General features: G+C 38.8%; 1 protein-coding gene across 3 annotated transcripts in view; it reads right to left on the reverse strand.

The window, feature by feature from the left end:
* The window catches only part of Mctp (multiple C2 domain and transmembrane region protein), a 141,914-nt gene that overhangs the window by 76,360 nt on the left and 45,270 nt on the right, over positions 1 to 20,284 (reverse strand). For all 3 annotated transcript variants that reach the window (XM_071588344.1, XM_071588317.1, XM_071588327.1), the window contains exon 7: positions 17,924 to 18,041. In XM_071588344.1, coding sequence (XP_071444445.1) covers positions 17,924 to 18,041 — 118 coding nt within the window. The remainder of the gene's footprint in view (positions 1 to 17,923; positions 18,042 to 20,284) is intronic.

Below are 20,284 nucleotides of genomic sequence, written 5' to 3' on the forward strand. Positions count from 1 at the left end.
CGACTCAGGCTTACAAGGATGTTGACCTGCATCTACTTTTTTCACCTAATGGGCGCTCACCATCACCCTAAATATTCACTTGACTCTAGATTAAATTGAAAATCAAAAGAGGTTGAATCATTTGATTGGGAAACCGTCACCCACAGCCTCATCTCCGTAATTCTCACTCGAATGATAAATCGATTTCGATTCCGAGGGTAATGAATGACTCCGTCAAGAGCGCACCGGCGAATTCGAAAGGGACAAGTGTCGTGTCGCATTAATGTATTGACTAAGGGCCCTCGACCAAGTTCGGACGTTGCGTGATATATACCACGAGCGGGACAATAAAACACCCATCCATCACTCAGCTGAAGGCGACAAAATGCTAAAAGCATATCGTTAAGTGCGGAGGAAAAGTTATAAAAACAGTACACGACCATCGAAGCGGTTGTACATAAGGACATTTGATATCACGGCGAGTGCGTACATTTCCAGCCACGAATATGTGCCGTAAATATTTACGCGGACATTATGATGCCATTAATAAGTAATAAAAGGAGGGGTATGAATTCTTCAGTTGTTGTGAAAGCAAAATGGGTAATCGATAATCTAAATGACTGAGTTACACATACACATACACACGTAAATTTACACTCACGATGCCATAATGGAGTTACCTTCTTAGCTCGAGTCCTCAAATAAGATAATTAATTCACAGAAAAATAATATCTCCATATTGGACGTAGATATTTTTCAATTAAATCTGCTCAAAAACTCTCTAGAAAATTAACCCTACGGTCGTAAATAAGGGTCCATATCTTTTTTAGCAAAAATGTGAATGAAAAAGACTCGTATGACCTTTCATCAACTAACGACACCACAACCATTCTGAAAGTTCATCTGTAAACAATGACATCCACTCACTAATTGCCACAATAAATCAATACCGAAATCCGAGGAAAACCGAAACGACTGTTCAAACGTAGAACTACCCCACCGTAAGTAACGCGAAGGGGAGGGTAGTGAATTAATCGTTTTCGCCATTTCATTTAGTAAATAAGGGTAGAATAGAGTGGGCACAACTCTTGTGTGGGAAGAGCAAGCCACTTTCGGGGAATTATTCGGTGATGTGGTCATTATTAAATTGATATGGATCTAGAAAATATTTTAAAGCGAAATGAAGTGAAATCGATTCATATAAAATTGAAATAATGTATAATTTAACTGAAAATTTTATATTCCAAAAATATTTTGACCCATTATACTATTTTCAAGACAATGAGTTACGTTGTCTTTAGATGATGCGCTGAGTGCATCACATAAGTCGGAAATAAAACTGCTAGTAAAATTGTATAATTTTCCTTAAGCCTTTCATCGCAACGACCAAAGAATGCGCAGCCATCAATCAAGAGGACTGAATGATAAAGATTTCTATACCTATATCAAGGAACACACCTAGGTGAATAATAATAATAACTCCGTAAATTCCACTGATCTTTATTTTAAAAACGACCGGTTTCGTCGAAAAGTCGACATCATCAGGTCACCTGATGATGCCGACGAATTACCCCAATATCACCACCTAGAGCTCTTCACGAGCTGCGAAGTATGCTGACCAAACTGCCTGCTCTACATGGATGAAGAAATAATTACATAATTGATATTCCAAGAGAAACAGCACAGCCCATTATCGGTTTCTGTTACATACCGAATTATGTAGAGAACTACATTGGACCATCTTTGATGAATACGTTCGGAGCAGAAACAATGAAATAGCTAATGATTTTATCATTAATCATTGAAAAAATCAAGAAGCTGAAGAGATAATATTCTTCGCATGCCTCTCCGCTGCCTGACAGGTGCAATTCCGCCATGCCAGAATCTTCAACCCCGATATTCCAGAAGAGAGTGATTAATTGATCAGGAGTGGTCCAACTAAACAGTGATATCAAATTACTTGAAAAAGGGCTTAGGTATGTCCCCCCAATCTTCCACTTCGTCCCACAGGTTTGGAAAATGTTATTGCTGATTGTGAAGTTGCTCTTACCAAGGAAGGTCTAGGCCCCAAAACTGTAGCTTCCCACAAATTATCAACTGTTTTTAAACAAAATGTATATTAAAAATCTAATCACCTAGAAGTAGAAGCTCTTAAATCCGTTCGTTAAGTAGTTAAGGAATGTGACCTGATCATCGAAAAGACGGAAAAAGGAAACTCTGTAGTGGTTATGAAGAGAGAAGATTATCTGAAAATGTATCAAGATTTCAACACTAAAATCACCATAGTGAAATTGCCATGTGACCCCCACCACCAAGTTTCAGAAAGCAGTCAGAACTGCTTTGAGTTCCGCTCCCGGCATCGTACATCACAAAGAAGTTTACAAAAAATGTACAGTTATGTATCCTTAAGCACCCCGTTTTTTTCGGTCTTCCGAAAATCCACAAAGAAGCCATTCTCCAGAAGGCAGGAAATATTACTTTATTTATTTATTTATTTAGCCATTAGTCCGAAAACAGCACTCTGGCCTTTACATCGGACTATTAACAAAGAATAACAGTGAAGACGATTACAAACACCCAAGCCCTAGGTGGAAGAAAACCCACCCAGGCGGGAATCGAACCCGCGACCCATGGATTGGCAGACGAGGACGTTACCCCGCCGCCACCGAGGCCGGCATTTACGCAAATTATGAACAAAAATCGAGGAAGTGAGCATTGCTTTAATGCAAATTCGATCAGAGAACATTTTCGCATACATCGACTGACTCTTCACTACATAAAATCTACAAAATGCAATTAAGGATCACTACTGACAAAAGAATAAGTTTTATAATTAAAACTCCCCAACATTGCTACTTTTTAAAAAAAGATGTTAACCGGCAAAAAGGCCAAATTGGCACACAATCGTCAATGAGCGATTATGACCCTAACTACCAAGTTCAACTGAGACTCATTGAGATGGATTGATGAATTAGTGCTCAATTACTGTCATCCCTTCTCAGACTTCACCATCTGTTCACGTGACTTGAGCAGGACGCAGCCGAGCAGCCGTGATAGGCAATGATGACAAAGAGAGGGGGAAAGAAGAGTGACTGAGGGAGGTACAAAGAGCATTGCAACGGGGGAAGAAAGGGGGAGGGCAGCTTCGCACAACGAATGTCTCGCAGACCGTGCGACATCGATACGAGGCCGGCGGACACAGCGCATACAATGGGTTTAAGTCGCAGGCAAAAAAAGATAGCCTCATTCTCATTCCGACGGTTTGAAAGAGAGAGAGCGCGAGTAGGTCTTCCCGGCGCTTGGCGGTGCCGGGATCGGCGAGCGTGCTCGCGCATTTCGAGGATGTTAAGTGTGACGGCAGCCCTAAAGAAACGAAAATCCATCTTTATTTCTCTTGCCCGCAGACAAAAATAAACTATGGAGTCCAGGGAAACGTCTATGTTCGCTGACCGACGTGAAACCTACATTGATGGCACGTTCCTCTCTCCACGCAACCCTTTCAACGAAGTCATAATTGAAGTGAGTCATGAAAGAAAACGAGCCTGGAAAAATACACTTCTTGGGTTAATTGCCCTTAACTTTATCTTCTGGCGAAAGAAAATGCTACCGCGTCTCGCATCCAAGTGAGTTTCTTTTGTTACCGCACCGTATCTCGCAAAGGACTACTTCTCTCGCGGGTCGTAAGCTTTCGCATCAATTTGATGGTGCGAGAGTGGCGTTCACTTGTGACTGTGTGTGGAGCTCTCGTTTCTCTTGCTCTGAGGCGAGTGTCTTTAGCAGCGAAGGAATTGTTGCTGCGAATCCCGCCATCTCATTTTGTTTCTAATATGGCTTACCGTCAGCGGGCAATAATCAACGGGGCGAAAGTAATCTATCATCTAAAGAGAAAAATTAAAAGGCGTAATAAGCAGCTGCCATTAAATCGTTCTACATAAAAACGCTGGACCATAAAATTTTAGTCTCGTACTTCATACGCATACAAGCTCCATCGGCGTCTCATCATGACCATTTATTTAGAAAAATAGACCCCTTTAAAAGAAAAAAACAGAACATTCTGCTACAGGGCTTACGTAAATACGATCAATCGTAATTTTAGCATTGTTATTCTTGTCATGCTATATATTTCACATACCGTGCCGTTTTCAATTTGCAAATTAAGTATTATTTGACTTTGCATAAGGCCTCAATAATAAACAATCAGCTCAAGTTACTATACTCGATAATTTGGGATAGTAAATTAAGAGAACAGTATGGTAAAGAGATATATATACAGTATGGTGGTTAAAATATATAACTTAAGGTAGAAAATCATTATCAATGCAGACGATTATCACCAATAAATTTAAAATCGATTTAATTCGCAATTACTGCTCTGTTATTTCTTTCTCGTCAATGCCTCAAAACAATGAAATTCTTTCCAACGCATGATCTTCGTTTATGTTTGCAATATAATATTGAAAAATAAAAAAAATCTACCAAAATAATGTTTTCCAATTTTTAAGGGACTTATTGTACCAGGCTGTAAATGTTTATTGACAACATACAGGGACTCTGTATGACCACAGTAACTTCGTTGTTTTCTTTGTTACCGTGATTTTAACGCTTAATTTTGCTAAACAGGAACAGATCGGGAAAAAATAAAGGGAATTTCAAAATGTTATAAATATCAAACGGAGTTCATGGATTTTTTTCAAGGATGTGGTATTATAACCGATTTTCCTGCAGTCTCTCCTTGTAACCACCCTGAACCACATTTCGGCCTAAAAAACTATGTGTCAATCGCGGGATGTTTGAGGAACTCAAAACCCCGCCGGATGTTTAGTCAGCCACTTTAATGATTAGCCTAGCTCTAACCCATTAGACTTGAAAACCATTTCGCGCCACAGCTCTGGCATGGATTGCGACCGCAGGTGAACAACTAAAAACAACTATCAATATAAGAGGTCTTAGTTAGGAGTTAGTGATTCTAGGACCATATTCCAAGACGTTCCTCGAGGAATGACTAACCTTCTCCATCTTGTCTCTACGTCACTTGTTGGGTCAACTGACCATCCGCAGTTTTCTCAGACGATACCCTTCTTCCTATAACGCCATCCATCCCTGCGACAGCCCTCCAAAAAAAAGAGGGTAGCCGACGGCGCCCTCCACGAAATTGACCTTGATCAAACGGAAGATGCCGGAATGCGTCGCTCGATTCGGTTTTTTGAACCGGATTACATATAAATCTCTCAGACGTACGGCAAATGTACTTAATTTCCTTTAATTACTATACTGGCTGTTTTCTTCAATTGCATTTAACAAGCATCCTATGCTACGTATTATCCATAGATTGCTCAGAAAATGTTGCGTATGGTCTATGACACCGTTGAAAACGGTAACTTCAGCTAACTGCAAAGATTTCTGTGGGTAGACAATTGAACGATGAGGTCCGAAACATTGTGTTGATTTGGAATCACTACAAAAAGTTTAATTACAATAGCATTTATATGCTCAATCACTTTTTATAAGCAATAATTGGAATTTAAAGTAGCACCAGCATACGCACTAAAGTATTATAGAGACATTATGTAAGCACGGAAATGTAAATAGTGATGAGTTATGAAAGTCATGAAAACATTCCTGCATTTGAAAGAGCCAATATTACTTCAGATCGGTACGTTGGCTTTTTTTCCCGTACGGAAACACGGGTTTAATTTAAATTGCACCGTCAGCATCTGTCAACACAATTATTCACTAGCGTTTATACAGAATTTTATTGTTGAGCGATTGTATCCAAATAACTATACAGCTGTCAGTTGAGTAGAAGAAAGAGGGACGTTAGGAAACGGAATTACTAGGAATGATTTTCCCCGTTCGCCCAAACAAACTCTCCACTAGAGGATGAGGGAAGAGTGTCGTACTGGAATACGGACCTTAGACTTCTCTTAAGAGACCGAGGACATGAATTTTGTCAATTGAAATGATCCGTCACTTTTCTGTACATCACCAACTACAGTGTCTCAATTTGTACACACCGTAATTTTAAATAAATAGAACAAAGATCAATCTGAAACAATTAATAGAAAAACCTTTATCGAGTCTATGGGCGTATTGTTAAGCAAGGATATTTTTTACGAAAGCGAAACCGAAAATTAAAGTCCTCAAAAGATAAATTCCCAGACTAAGTAAGGATTTCGCAAAACTGGGGAGAAATATTCTCGGAAATTGCATGCAACTCGTTTCAATGAAACGCGACGATTAGAGAAATCAAGGTATGACTTGAGGCATTGCATCATACATACAACAGCGCAAAGTGATAATTCAAAACAATTTTATTTCGCCAAAGCTCAAAGAGAAAGAAGCTTCGTCAAGATATTTAAACACAGTTTAATTACAATTTACTACGAAGGGACTGCGATTTCTTATAATCAAATTGCTACACATTTCTCTAACCTTGAAGTCCAACTCAGATAGCATAACATTTCCATGCGAAAGTCGATGATCAAATAAACTAGAAGAGATCAACTAACAAAGCCACTCTACAGACGCAGTAAGTCGTTATCAAGTTCACTCATGGAAGCAGTCGGCATCGCACGTTGACTCGACGCATTTATTCTGCACTTCAAACCCCAAGTAGAAGCTCGTGGATGGGTTGTGTAAGAGGTTCCATCCATCGTCGGACGACGCTCACAATCTGCGGCGTCGCAGGACAAGTGCGGAATTCGTGACCGCAGCAGATTCCCAGGTCACAGGGGTTTATCGACTGTTCCATCCACCATAACCTCTTCCTCCTCCTTGCATTCTCAAATGCGCGACGCCTCAGATTTACTTCATCAGTGTATCGGCCAGCGTCTAGACTCTCTCTGACTCCGACTCCGCAGTTAACCCTGTCGGTTTTGGGCTCACCAAGGCATTAGAAATAATCGAATATGACCTCATTACATAGATGTTACGGTATGGTCGGCTTTCTGTGATAAAGCCACGAAAGACGGAGCGCGCCCGACAACTACGTCTGTTATGATCATTGATGATGTCTGTTGTCAACTTCCCACAAGACCGCTCAATTGACTCAAGAGGGAGTTTTTACTTGGGACGAGAATCACATCAGTAAAGCCACAGCAACAATGGACAGACCTTATAGATGTGTACGCTTCCTACGGAATTACTTCGTCGGCCAAAAAATCTAGAGTAGCAGTTAACGTAATGTCAGCGAGCCCTGAAAAGCTGTCAAAGGCCTTGGAAGGAGGCAAACATATTCGTTCGAAACTCACACTGACACTTCAGAAGGAATGATAGAAGTTATTCATCAACGTAAAATTATGCTTTAACGTCCGGTCCTAGGATAATGCAGTAAAATTCGGTTGAAAATAGTAATGCTACGATATAAGGTTGGAAGCTCAGGTAGCCAATTGCTAGCTGATTTTGTCGTTCCTTTAATCCCAAACTCGCAAGCGAGGCTTGAGTTCCCTAATGTTCTTTAAGTTACAGCTTAGAATGGATGTGGGATCATAAAAACTATCAAGTGTGTTGCTTTTCTTTAAATGAATGAAGTGGAGTAATAATGAAATTCAGTTAATAGTCAAAGAATGATAACAGAACTCTCTGCTGCACGAAAAATAATCCCTCAATATGTATATTTTGACGATTAATTGACTTCTATTCTTTTCGTATCAAATCAAGCTCTTAAAAAGTTTCTTGGACATGTTTTTTAAAATCAATTAAAGTCAATATTACAATTTTTCGAAGTTAAGAACGAGATTAACAATCCGGGAAAAAACTAACGTTTGAAAATAGGATTTTTGCCTGTGATCGGCAAAAGGAATGTAAACAATGAGAGGCTTCAGGAAATTATTATCAAACACAAAAATAACCATATCGACTTCAACAACTTTCCAGCTTTAAATCCAATTTGAATTCGTAAAAAACCTTTAAAAAGTTTTTCCTTAATCCTTTCGCTGGGATCTCCTTAATTTCCTCGGGGACTGTAGAAGCTTGGCAATCTCAAGGATGTTTTACAGCCACTCGTAGAGAGAATCCGCTTTCACGGTGCACATCAGGCTAACGATGAGATAATGAATTCGGAAGTAATTTACTCTCATGGTTTCAAGGTACAAGTGACACACAGGAGGAGGGAAATGACTTATTGATTCAGGATGGCAGCGTATTGCGCCGGGTCCTCCGTGCCGCCTGGTTGTATGCCGTGGTCTTTAAATCCAGGGCCTAAAAAAGAGATGAGGAGCGGCTCCGAGTGAATTGAAACCGGCCACGGACTCCTCTGCATTGATTCAGGGCGAGCGGACGCGGATTCCGAAATTGCGAACCCAGAAATAATACGAAAGATATGAAATGGGGGACCCATTTTAATGACGGAAATTTTTGTAGCTGATTACAATTTTCAATAAAATTGAATTATCCCAAAACAAGTTTTTGCTATTAACAAACACGAAATAGGTTTCCATGTGCTTATTCCATCATTCTCAAAATTGGAAAGAACTAAGGAATTTAGAGCCCATAAATAATACGAAGCATATGAAATGAGGAATCCATTTCAGTAGCAAGAATTTCCGAGTATAAAAAAATTGAAGTTATTCTAAAAATATTTTTAATATTAACATATGCCGTGTGGTTTCAATGTACTCACTCTATCATACTCCGATGTGTAAGACCGAAACAAGGTCGGGCACAATAATTCACAGTACAATAATTCACAACTATTCCGCGGAAAATTGCTACCTTGTTTTTCGCCTTGGACGTATATATCATGTAACATTCCAATCCTAACTAAATAGTTTTCTGCCTGAAAATGAGTTATGATAAATATTTTCCCTAAATACCACCCATTTATATAAACTTGAAATGTAAACACTCTAAAATATTTAAGGTGTTCCGACAATTATCATGGATATTAATATTTCAGATAGCGTGATAATTGTGGTCACTCTTGCATTAAATTCAATTTTCCCCAAAAATATTCGTACCAAGTGTGTTTACATTCGTCTCGAGTGATATCTAAAATATGATACTGAACTAATGTAAACTTTTCTTTCGCCTTTAATAATGCCAGTTCTAAGTGTTGAGGATGGCATTTAAAAATTTTAATAAATAATATGAATTAGCCTCTTATCTTATAGTAATGAATCTTTACGGAGCAACGAATATTGCCTTCTAGAATTGATATGGTACTTAAATCAGTGCTTATGTTTATATTATATGGTGTATCGTCTCATTTTTACGTTACATAAACTATTTCTTGTTACAAATGTCTGTGTGTCAGAGAAATAAACGGTCGCCTAAAAAAAGATAAACCCATACGATTGAGGAACGATTTTTTAAAACAACAATATCTACACCCAAGTCTTCATGGTCTGGAAAATTAATGCAAACCACTGACAATAATCTAGCATTCGTTTTTCCACTGAAAAGCTTCAATCTTTTAAAAACTTGAATCCCACAAATAATGATCTTCAAAATGAGCTAAATTAGTTATGTAAAGTGCAAGAAAAAAGCTAAAAGTCGAAAATTTGCCTTCGCTTCTCCTTATATTCATAAAATGAATAGCACACACTTATAAATATTTTTGAGTTTAAATAGTTATTTCGGAAAAAGAAAATATTGCAGAATATTTTCAATCGAAGCATTTAATTGCCATCAAATTAAAATAATGAATTTTGAAACAAAATGAGAATCGAGGGACTCACAGGCAGAATTTTCAACACACCAGGATAGAGAATTTGACTATATTTATATTCTTTAATTCTTCGGCGAATGAAATAACTGGAAGACAGACCTAGAACTTGTCTGATACCTGACTTGTGTTTAAAATTTATCTTCTAAGTATCGCTGAACTGAAAATCCGCAAAAAAACACGTTAATGCTTTTTAAGGTGGAGTGTCGGTCGACAATGACCAAAGGAAATAAAATGTGCTGCAAGTGCCGGGATGCGCTTCGCTTGGCCCCTGGAATAGGCGCACCGGAGAACACCGAGTCCCTCGCGGAAAGCGCTAAATTAGCAACACCGGCCGTTTACGCAGGCGGAGCGGTGCACTCTTAATCACGCATCGTGAATTCGTCGTTAGAACTGCACTCGGCCGGGGTTGACCACGAACTCCATACCCGCTGCTCCTACACTTGGACTGAACTGGGCAATTGGCGATGGGGAGCGAATGAGCGCACCTTTGGCGAAAAACTGGAAACAAATCTCATCGGCCGGAAGTTTGAAAGACGATGAGTCCCATCGCCACCCCGAACATTGTGGACACGCACGCACACGTTCTGTTGCACACGACCGTCTCAAGGCCGTTTTTCCAAGGTCCATTTCAAGGCGCCAAAGAACGCACGAAATGGTTCTCTACGGGAATCATGACGTATTCTAATTTCCACACGCACGCAAAAGATCTCTCATGCATACATTTTTGAGAGTTATAATCGAAGTTTTTTGTTATTGCAAAAGGAAGCCCTCATTTTTCAACGCCCAGTGGATTAAACACCTCCCCCGCTGACATCAGAGACAAATTTTTACGATGGATCAAGTCAAGTAATGTCTCACATTTAGCGGGAGAGTTAATTAGTTTTCGCCGTCATCGACTTCTCTGATGTGTTCATCCCAGTGACATAAACACGACAGGGGGCCTACCTTCTACCCCCTGTGGTGGCAGCTTCGCGACGAAACACCTCAAATTTGGTTTCCATCCCCGCCATCCATCCTCTCCAACGACACCTTTTAACGGCCACCGTAATTAAAATCTTCCGCGGGATCGAGGTATCACAAAACGAGCCCTTAATCCGATCCATCTCTATTGTGCCTCAGCAGGAAATTAGAAGACGGAGAATGCTAATCTTTTCCCGCTTGGGAAGTAATCAACTCGAGCCAGAAACTTAGTTACAACAAGTTCACTTGTCAACTTATCCTTCAATGTAAATATAAAATGAACGTACTTACGGTCGTTAAGCAATGAAAACGAGATAGCCGAGACCGTAAACTTGATTGGCACTAGGTTTGTAAAGGGGGTGAGGTAAAACAAAGTTACAAGTAAGGGGAAAGATAGGGGGCACTTGGGTGTGTTTTGGAAACAGCGACCCACGTATATCTCAATCACACACAAAAAAGCAAAATTAATAAAAAATATACAACCACTCGATCACTAGGGTGTGTTAAGGAATAAGAGTCACTCTCGTGAATCGAATTCACGCACACAAACTCAGGGTTTGCAATGATTTCTCCTATGCCAGTGACCCGTTGTATAATTCGTTTTATTATTTTATATTCATTCGTGTGATTGACGGGTCACTGGCATAGGAGGAATCCTTGTAAACCCTGAAAGAGTGAGTCAGTGCGATTCACAAAGGTCTAACACGCCCGAGTGATTGCGAACGTGAGCTTGGCCCTTTTCTGTTTGATTTTCATCGTTTTTTATTCCATCCAGAGTTCGTTTTATTTTTTATTAATTTTGCATCTTTGTGTGTGATTGAGGTATACGTGGGTCACTGTTTCCCAAACACACCTAAGTGACCTACTGTGTGTTCCCTATCTTTCCCCTTACTTGCAACTTTGTTTTACTTCCCCCCTTTACAAACCTAGTGCCTATCAAGTTTATGTTCTCGGCTATCTCGTTATCTTTCAAGTTGTTTTAGGTAAAAACCGGTGGTTAGTACCTGTACGATATGAAAAATAGTAACCGAACCCAAGTACCATAACCTAGAGTAACAATCCTAGGTGCCGATACCAATGTTCCTACGATTAGAACAATATACCTACGTATTCCTCGGTACTCCGGAACCCGTATTAACCCCTACTATTCATTAACACTATAAAAGGCTTCAGGGGCTCGTACAAAACTCAAGACCACTACATCCCGATACATCAGTACAATACCAAGTGTGATTCCTGGTACTGGTACCAGTTCCTGTTAGTAAATATGATAAAAAGCGTAGGCATTTCCCGGCACATAGGTACGGATAACAATCCTTGCTAAAAATTAACCCACCAGAAATTAAAAAAGATAGGAATTTTAATTGCGATAAGCGAATAAAGAGAATTACGTAAGTTTGCAATTAAAATGCCTCCGGCGGGGTACAGCCCCTAGAAAGTATTGACCTTTATTATCCATACAGAAACAACTTATGCCGAACCATTCACCATTATCAGTCGGCAATCATTTTCAATGTCTTACGATTGAAAGCTAGCATGAGAAGATTTTTCCCTATGTGTATCACGACACACCTATATTTTATTATCGGTGGGAATCACATTCGACTATTCCCTTTTAGGAGTCATAAGTTTAAATATGTCCTGACCGTTAGACCGGATTTTGGTAAATAATGCTAGATCAGCACCGACAAAATTATGTCTAAAGAATCCACGTGTTTAGGATACTCTGTGACAGACTTCGCCTTATTGAGACCTCGCATCTGACAATTTTTTAACTTCAATGTAATTCCATAATAAGGGGCTGCGAGAAAAGAAGGAAAAAGTTTTTATTTGATGGGGTGCATGCCCACTGTGATCATAAGAGGTGAGGAGAATGCAGAGGGAAGGTGCAAGCATACCCTCCCTTCCTATTACCGAGCCCCATACACACTACATGACCCACCTTCTGCTTCCTCTCAAAAAGAGAACTCCTTTCATTTAATATTGCTCGCCTCTCCAAATACTTGAATGTAAGCTTCAATAAGTTGCCAGATAAGGTGCATTATTTAGGTGCGATCGGCCACAGTGATTTTATCAAAGTTATGTAATTTTAATTTACCCATGGAAGCAAAATTTCATTATTTAACACCGAAAAATACTAATTTACATAAATGATTATTTTTTACACTATTCTTTGTCATTTAGACGAATGGATATAGTAGAAACGCGAGTTCTCTTTAATAGCATAGATATGCAAGTTGAAGATTCTCATCATGTACAAATTTCAAGAGAATTTGCACAAATGACACTAATGCCATTGACGTAAAAAGGATTTCCTTACCCTCTTCATTTGCCGAGTCGCCGGACCCAGAATCACATGAACGATATACAGGTATACTACGCCGATGAAATGCCGTCAGCAGGGCTTAGCACTCACCACACCTTTGTAATAATAAATACAGATATCGACGAGAATGGACCCAATTTCGCGAACGGAAGCAGGCGTGAGGTTTTATAAAAAGCGATGGAGCATGAAGCGACTCCGAATCAATCACCCTTTTTGTTCCCACCCAGGGAGCCCCGCGGAATATTAATGGAAAACGGTTTGGCAGTAATTCAAGCGGAACGCATGGATAAGCCGAGAACGAGACGCCAACCCTTTTGAGAGTTGGGGCCAGATTGGAAGTTCAGAGACGCACTCGACCACGACTAAGACGTGGCCTCCACCAATGCTCTCTCTCTCTCTCGCGATGCAGCCTTGAAACTGCCTCCCGCCACTCGCGGCGTGGAGGAAGTTGAGCCTTTGCTCCGCGGCAGACGGAGAAAATACCGCCGGTCGCCTGAAGAGAGAGCGCAAAACATATTTTTCTCGGAACCTATCATCACATCACAGAGATGGCACGTCTTCCTTGTCCCAATGAAAGAAGCCTTAACTCGCGAGGCATGTATGCGCGAATCAATGAAAATAAAACGAAGACACCAGAACGGAAGGCGATGATTTTAATTCTTCAGTTAAAACTAAAATGTAGCAGCATTCCTAGTTGACTGTCATATGGGTAATAGGCGGAGTAGCAAACTATTTATGTAAAAACTTTCCATGGTGTGCTCTTCAACATGATCTTATGCAGTTTGAATCGAAATAATTGGAATTGACTCGCCTTATCTCATTTCAGGAGTCGGCAATAACTTCTAGAAAAAGTTATGAGTTTTACGAATTTCATGTATCGACTTGGTCCAAATTTTGGGTCACTACGATCTCCTTTACCATTCATTTTTCTCTTACACTAAATCAATTTTTCCTCTGGAAACAGGCTAAATCAGCTGATCAAGAAGAGTCAAATGATAAAATCAAAAATATTCTCCCCTCTAAATGGATACGTGACACTTGACTGCTTTCTTCAAAGAGGCTCGTCTAAACTCCACCGCGGTGTTTAAGATATTTAGGCCAGTTTTTCTAATGTCTGGTTAAATCTAATGGTTAGTTAATGTGAAAATTAACTTAACATGGAGATTACCATCAAGTCCGATTTTATAAACAAATAAGACTACTCGCTCATTAGTGAATGTGAACAGTGTAACCGTTGTCACATCATCTGTCGGTTCTTGGACTGTTTTGAATTTAACTAGCGGTCATAAAACTGAGTTTTGACCTTAACCGGGGAATAAAATTAACCTTCAGTTTAACGAGACATTGTAAAACCTAGCCTTAATGCGTGCACTACTTCATTCGACGCGCACGGACAGGCCAATCAAAATTCGTTTATTTGGTATAAGATGTTAATGCGCTATAAGAGAGCAAAATAATTCAAAATTTCATGTAAATCTACATATCTAGTGAACTGTGAGATCAATCGAAATGTTACAGGTTAAGGTCAGGCCAATTTGTTTCGATTGACATTTGTTGAGGAGTGGCGGCCTCACACTCCAGCAGCGCACCCAGATACAACACGCATCGCTACCTCCTAAAATTTAAATCTTCTCCCCACGGATGAACGCGCATGAGAAACGAAAGCATAGGCAGAAGGAAATGTCTATTACGATGAATACCCCCTGTAGTCCACAGACATTCGAATGAATGCAGTGAGAGGGACCATACGATCCTCAATGCGCGAAAGAGAAGGGTGGCTCCGAGGAAGGTGAATATCACTGATCGAAGCTCAGTCGACGCCAACATTTAAAACCATCATTTCCCCAGACGGCACGGAACCATATGCTTCCCTTTAAAACCGCTCGACACTGCATTCGGGCCCTAGGGCTAATGGAAATTATCACTTCGTCGACGCATACCACCACGAAGTGGATGCAATCAAATAAGAAATAATTGAACACTGTGTATTCTGATGTGTGAGAGTTTAAAATTAACTTGACATTGACAGCGCAGTCAGCCTCGTCCATTCAATTGAAAATATTTCCTCTTCTGGCTGTACGTATTATCGCTAAGCCACGAAGAAAATAATCAAGGACTTGAAATGGATACACAAAACTTAAGTTTCACTCCATTCGAATGTGGTGCGCCGAATGGATTTGGAAAAAAACATCAAATACCGCATCGAGAGAGCAAAAGCCGCCGCCATTCTCCTCAATCATACATCCATCTCACAAACACTGGCTCCGCTAATGATGACTGATGGCTTCTGATTTGACGGGACAGAGCACTCGTGACTAACACATTGACGCTACAATGAGACATCTACACGCCAATAACTCCTCTGAGAGCCCCAAGATTGATTAACGTAAAATGAACGCACATAATCGAGCTAACGATGGAAATAATTAAATGGGGCACGTACGGAACACCGATATATCCGAGAGAGAAGCACGTGATCCCACCGCTAAAAACTAAAGACGAGGAGATTCGCGTCCACTGGGTGATCCCATTGACCCGAAGAGCAAGAGGAGGATTTGACCAAACACGAATACAATCCATTCTCATTGAATGAGGTAGATAAGGAGGGCATTAGGGAGTACGACCGAGCATCCACCAGAGGAGTGAGCAGGGAAAGGGAGTGTTCCACTCTAGTTGAGTGGAAGGGGAGTGGTGTCTACAGCCACAGGAGCACTGGGTGCGCGGTCGACTGCTTATGGTTTGGCCCGAGCGTCTCTCAGATTTGAAATTACTAATTCATATCTGGTACATCCAGCAGCGAGTCAAGGATTCTCTGCAATTTAAACGGATGATAGGCGGCCATTTTCGCTCAGGCTTCACGAGAGACAACCGGCGTTTAATGAGGCGAGCGTCATTTAGAGCGTCAATACACAAAGCGTGAAGGGCCTAGTGAGTAGGTTCGAAGCGTATCACGGAAACTCGGGTGAAACGAACGTGCGTGATTAGCCCTGCCGTGGAGACAACAGTGAATACGGCGAGCGGCAACCCAACATTGGCGTTGAATAGCAACACATCATTATGTTAAGTGCATGTATTACGTTGTCCCAGTTATAATGAGCTCCCCTTTCTATATTACGTCCATTCTAACCCCTCAATATAGCCGTTTTTAAATATACCATATGATAGCGAAAAGCAGCTATCCTTCTGAGTAACAAAGACGTCCGAAATATATTTAAAGTGCTCCTTGTTCTGATTGCTATCAACCTTTCATGACATTTATCTCGTAAAAGACATGAACTGAGGAATTATTGCATGGAACTTCTCTGCTCTTCATAATAAAATAGCCATTTTCTAGTCATCGCTCAATATAAATATCTATTTAGTGAGATCTAGGGAATCCTCACTCATAGTTTCATCTGCTATAAGGTCACACTGCAGATGAAACAGTGAATTTACGTTTTAAATACACACGATTTCCTTCTTTGCCACAGTTGATCTCTAAAATTACTAGAAAAGCAGAAAATCGCATATCTTGGGTAGGCTGAACACTAAGATACCTACTCAGATTTGAACCAGAGACCCACACACAAACTTGAATATGACTTGGTTCTGGACTATATGCTCTTTCCATTAAAAGTCATCCAATTGTGAGGAACTTTTGCCACCATTAGCATATATAAATAATAGTGATAATAAAGGTTTCCTGAAAATTCAGCTTTCGCAAATGTCAATGTTAAGTAATTTTTCTCAGCATGGGATCAATCCTGCTCGCCTTGAATAGCAAAAAGGAATTTTTGCCAAAAATTGGCAATGTCTCTGACAATATGGTTGATATGAAGATGTTTTAGAATCACAGTGCAAATTATGGAAAAGTTCATGTAATGTTTAATTTTACCATAAAATCCATCAAACAATCAAATTGGCTAAAAAGCCATTAAAGCCTAACCAAGCGATGCCAAATCTATCCTTAATAATGGTATAACTCCCATAAAGCTGCCTTTGCATTTCATCAAATAATTATCTTAACTGATTCATAGAATAATTTATTCTCATGTTGCATCATTAATTTGTATTCCAATCAAAATTTTCCATATTACATGGTTTTTGGTTTTTTAGCAGCTACAATCTTTTTTGCTTCACAAATACTTATACTTTATACTTAAGTTACATGAAAAAATTTATCCATGAAAGTACCTAGCTTTCGCATCAACTTATGAGGTGACTTCCAATTTTGCTAATGTTCACATTCACTATGATTTCAATGTACGTAATAAGAGAATTTATTACTAAGGAGTCACCAAATTTTATTAACAGTAAAATGCATAAGCAGTTGAAGTTTTAGGGAAAAGGTCTATATACTAGGATATAAAAGTGAGATATACTTAAGCTTTGATTTTTCATTTAAGAAAATACATTATACATGTACGAAAAAAATTTAGACAATTCTGTTTCTCAAAAAAAAAGGAAAAACATGAATTTGAACACAATATAGGAAGTTGGAAAAATTTTTACATTGATTTTTTATATGACAACACAAATGGTCCATGCCAAAAATAATGTAATTTCTAAAAATTCAATATGTGGTAGCCACATCATACATAAATTGATCCTGAACAAATAATTTTATCCTGATGATAATAATTACGTAGTGTTTTTCCCATAAAATTATAAATTTATTGACCAGGATGCACACATTTTATGGATTTTTATAGTAGAGAATTTTACATAGATTTTCATTTCTAAACTGTTGAGCATCTATAACAGAAAACTATTATTTATAATCTATAATATATATCTCATGCATGCATAAGTTATTCCTATTTAGAAAAATACACAACTTTTCTAAACCTATAACTATTAATTTGGTTGATTTGAACAAAGTGATGGGTCATCATCAATTTTAATTCCCATATTACTCGATACAACACTATAATAGCCAAGGAACTGTCTTAATTTTAAATTCAACTCTGACTTTCCGATTAATAGCAATATACAAAAAATGCTGTACTTACTTGGTCCTTGTCTTCCTGGGTGCGTGGTATGAGAGTAACAGTGAGAGACAAAGTCCCCATGTATTTGTTCGATGGTGTTTTTCCTGCTTCACTTAGTGAAAGAGTGATTTCTGTTGCTCTGAAACCAAAAAGTCATTGTTTAAAATTCAATGTACAACCAATCTATACGAATTACTTATAAAATCTATATTTTTTGGAGTGCTATTTTGTCTTGGATACAACATCAAAATATTCTTTGGAAAAAACCTTAAAGCAATAAGAAGGTTACCCTCTGCTGGTGAAAATGTTTCTAGAATACTTTAGTGATAGTTCTATAAAGGATTCTTCTTACTATTTATACGTACATCACATTTTATAATTATATTTTTTGCTTAAATGGGATCAAAATTTACAACTATTAGTACAAGCAATACAATAAAAAACTACAAGTAGCAAATATGTGGTCGAATCAAAACACAGTAAAAAAACAAATACTAACACATATTTTGAAATGCTCAGTGGCACCACCATTATTCTTGATGGAAGGAAAGAATGAATCGAGGCTAGACTACAGGCTATTTTCTGACTTCCTTTCTTTAACCAAAAAAACTTAGTTGCACCACTGAAAATTGCAAAATAAATGAGTCAATTTTCATATTTGTTCTATATTTTTATTTGGTCACGCTTTTGATACTCAGTTTTCATATTTTTTGCATCTGTCAGCATTTCCATGAACATTCTTATTTGTAAATGAAAATACACTTGATACATATTAATGTAGATGCAAATTCAATCGTAGGGCCTGTCTTTTCATGTTCTACACTCTTATGAGTGTAGTACATGAAAACTGTCCTACAGCCTTCTGCTATCAATGTCTTTTGAATTTATTCATTTATTTTTCCCTGGTTTTCCATAAATCTCAATGCTATTATTTGGTTCCTCCGAAATTGTTGAGGTCCCATAATAAAATATCCTAGAGCAAGGCTCCCATTAGAAAGCTCTCTAGTTATGGCCATTTATTACATTATGCACTGACACAAACAGAGTTCGCATTGATGTCAAGACAAGAGAGGGATGAGAAATTAACATAGTTCATAACCAGCAGCATTATCCAAAAAAGAGCAAAAATGCTGAATTAAATAGAATACGTAAATACTCCATATTTGCCTAGAGTCACCCACATTTTCTGTTTCAACATGATTCATACTGGGTTGTTGCATTATGTCCGAGGCCTATATGGAAATTTTCACCAGGTGAAAACGTTGTTGCTTTTTCATTCTAAGTGGCTGTAGTTTGAATAAGTTTTTCTATGAAAATATTTCAATGTAAAATTTACAGTTAGAAATTAAAATGATTTATTTGAGTGGCTATTGGCTTCCATGAAGCAGAAATATTTGGCATCATAATTGCAGTAAATTGAATTTGTCAGTATTTTTATATTTGTGTCACTGACGACATCAAAAAAGTGCCATAGCTATACTTTATGGTTTCAGGCTTCACTTCCAGGAATTGTGTGATATCCATATTAAAAGATATTGCTCTTTTCACAGACTTTATTTTAGGATACAACACGTTTCACTGATTTGGGGCATCATCAGGTACATTTTTCATTCGCATGCAGCAGTTGAATATATATGCTTAGGATGAAGGGGAGGGGGTGGCTATGTAGGAGGGAGAGGGAGGATGGGAAGTTGAAGGTGGAGGTTATTTGGGTAAGGGAAGGGAAAAGGCAGTGGTGCCTTGGATATGATGTGGCATGGGTTGGGGTTAGAGGCATAGGAGGGGTCCGGGCAAATTGGTATGTAAAACGGTTAGATTTGTTTTCCCTCAAGGTCACTTTCATGGAAAGAGGGATAACAATATGATTGCTCATTACAAAGAATCACTGGGTTCTGCCAAGTGCCTTCTCATCTCAATTTTCTCAAGAGTGTCCATTTTTAATCCTTTAGAGGATATGAAGTATTTTGGAAACAAAATTACTATTGTGTTTAATCTATTGGGTGTGTTGAAAAGAAGGTAATTGGAGTTTTGATTTTTGAGACATCTGGTATTTTCTTTGGTTCATGTCTTGAAATTCCTCCCAGTTTGACCATCAAAAGAGGTGTTGCAATTATTCCATTTTAGTTTATTGATGCCTGATATAAAAAGTATTTCCTGTTTGTCTATGCCATTAGCTATGAGTTTGCAAAGAGTAAGGGGTGGGTAAAAGGCCACATTCAGTACAGTTGGAAGGTGATTGGAAATTTTACGGGAAATATCTTATAGAAATGGGATTGAACACCACTTGAAGTCTTTAGATGTTGCGGACTGAGAGGAGGAAATTCTACTTATGACCATTGCTTTTGCTTCTTCTGAAGTATGTTTTCAACTAAGTTTGAGTCG

This window comes from Hetaerina americana, unplaced genomic scaffold (assembly GCF_022747635.1).
Source record: "Hetaerina americana unplaced genomic scaffold, ioHetAmer1.1.p SCAF_1, whole genome shotgun sequence".
NCBI classification, from domain to species: domain Eukaryota; kingdom Metazoa; phylum Arthropoda; class Insecta; order Odonata; family Calopterygidae; genus Hetaerina; species Hetaerina americana.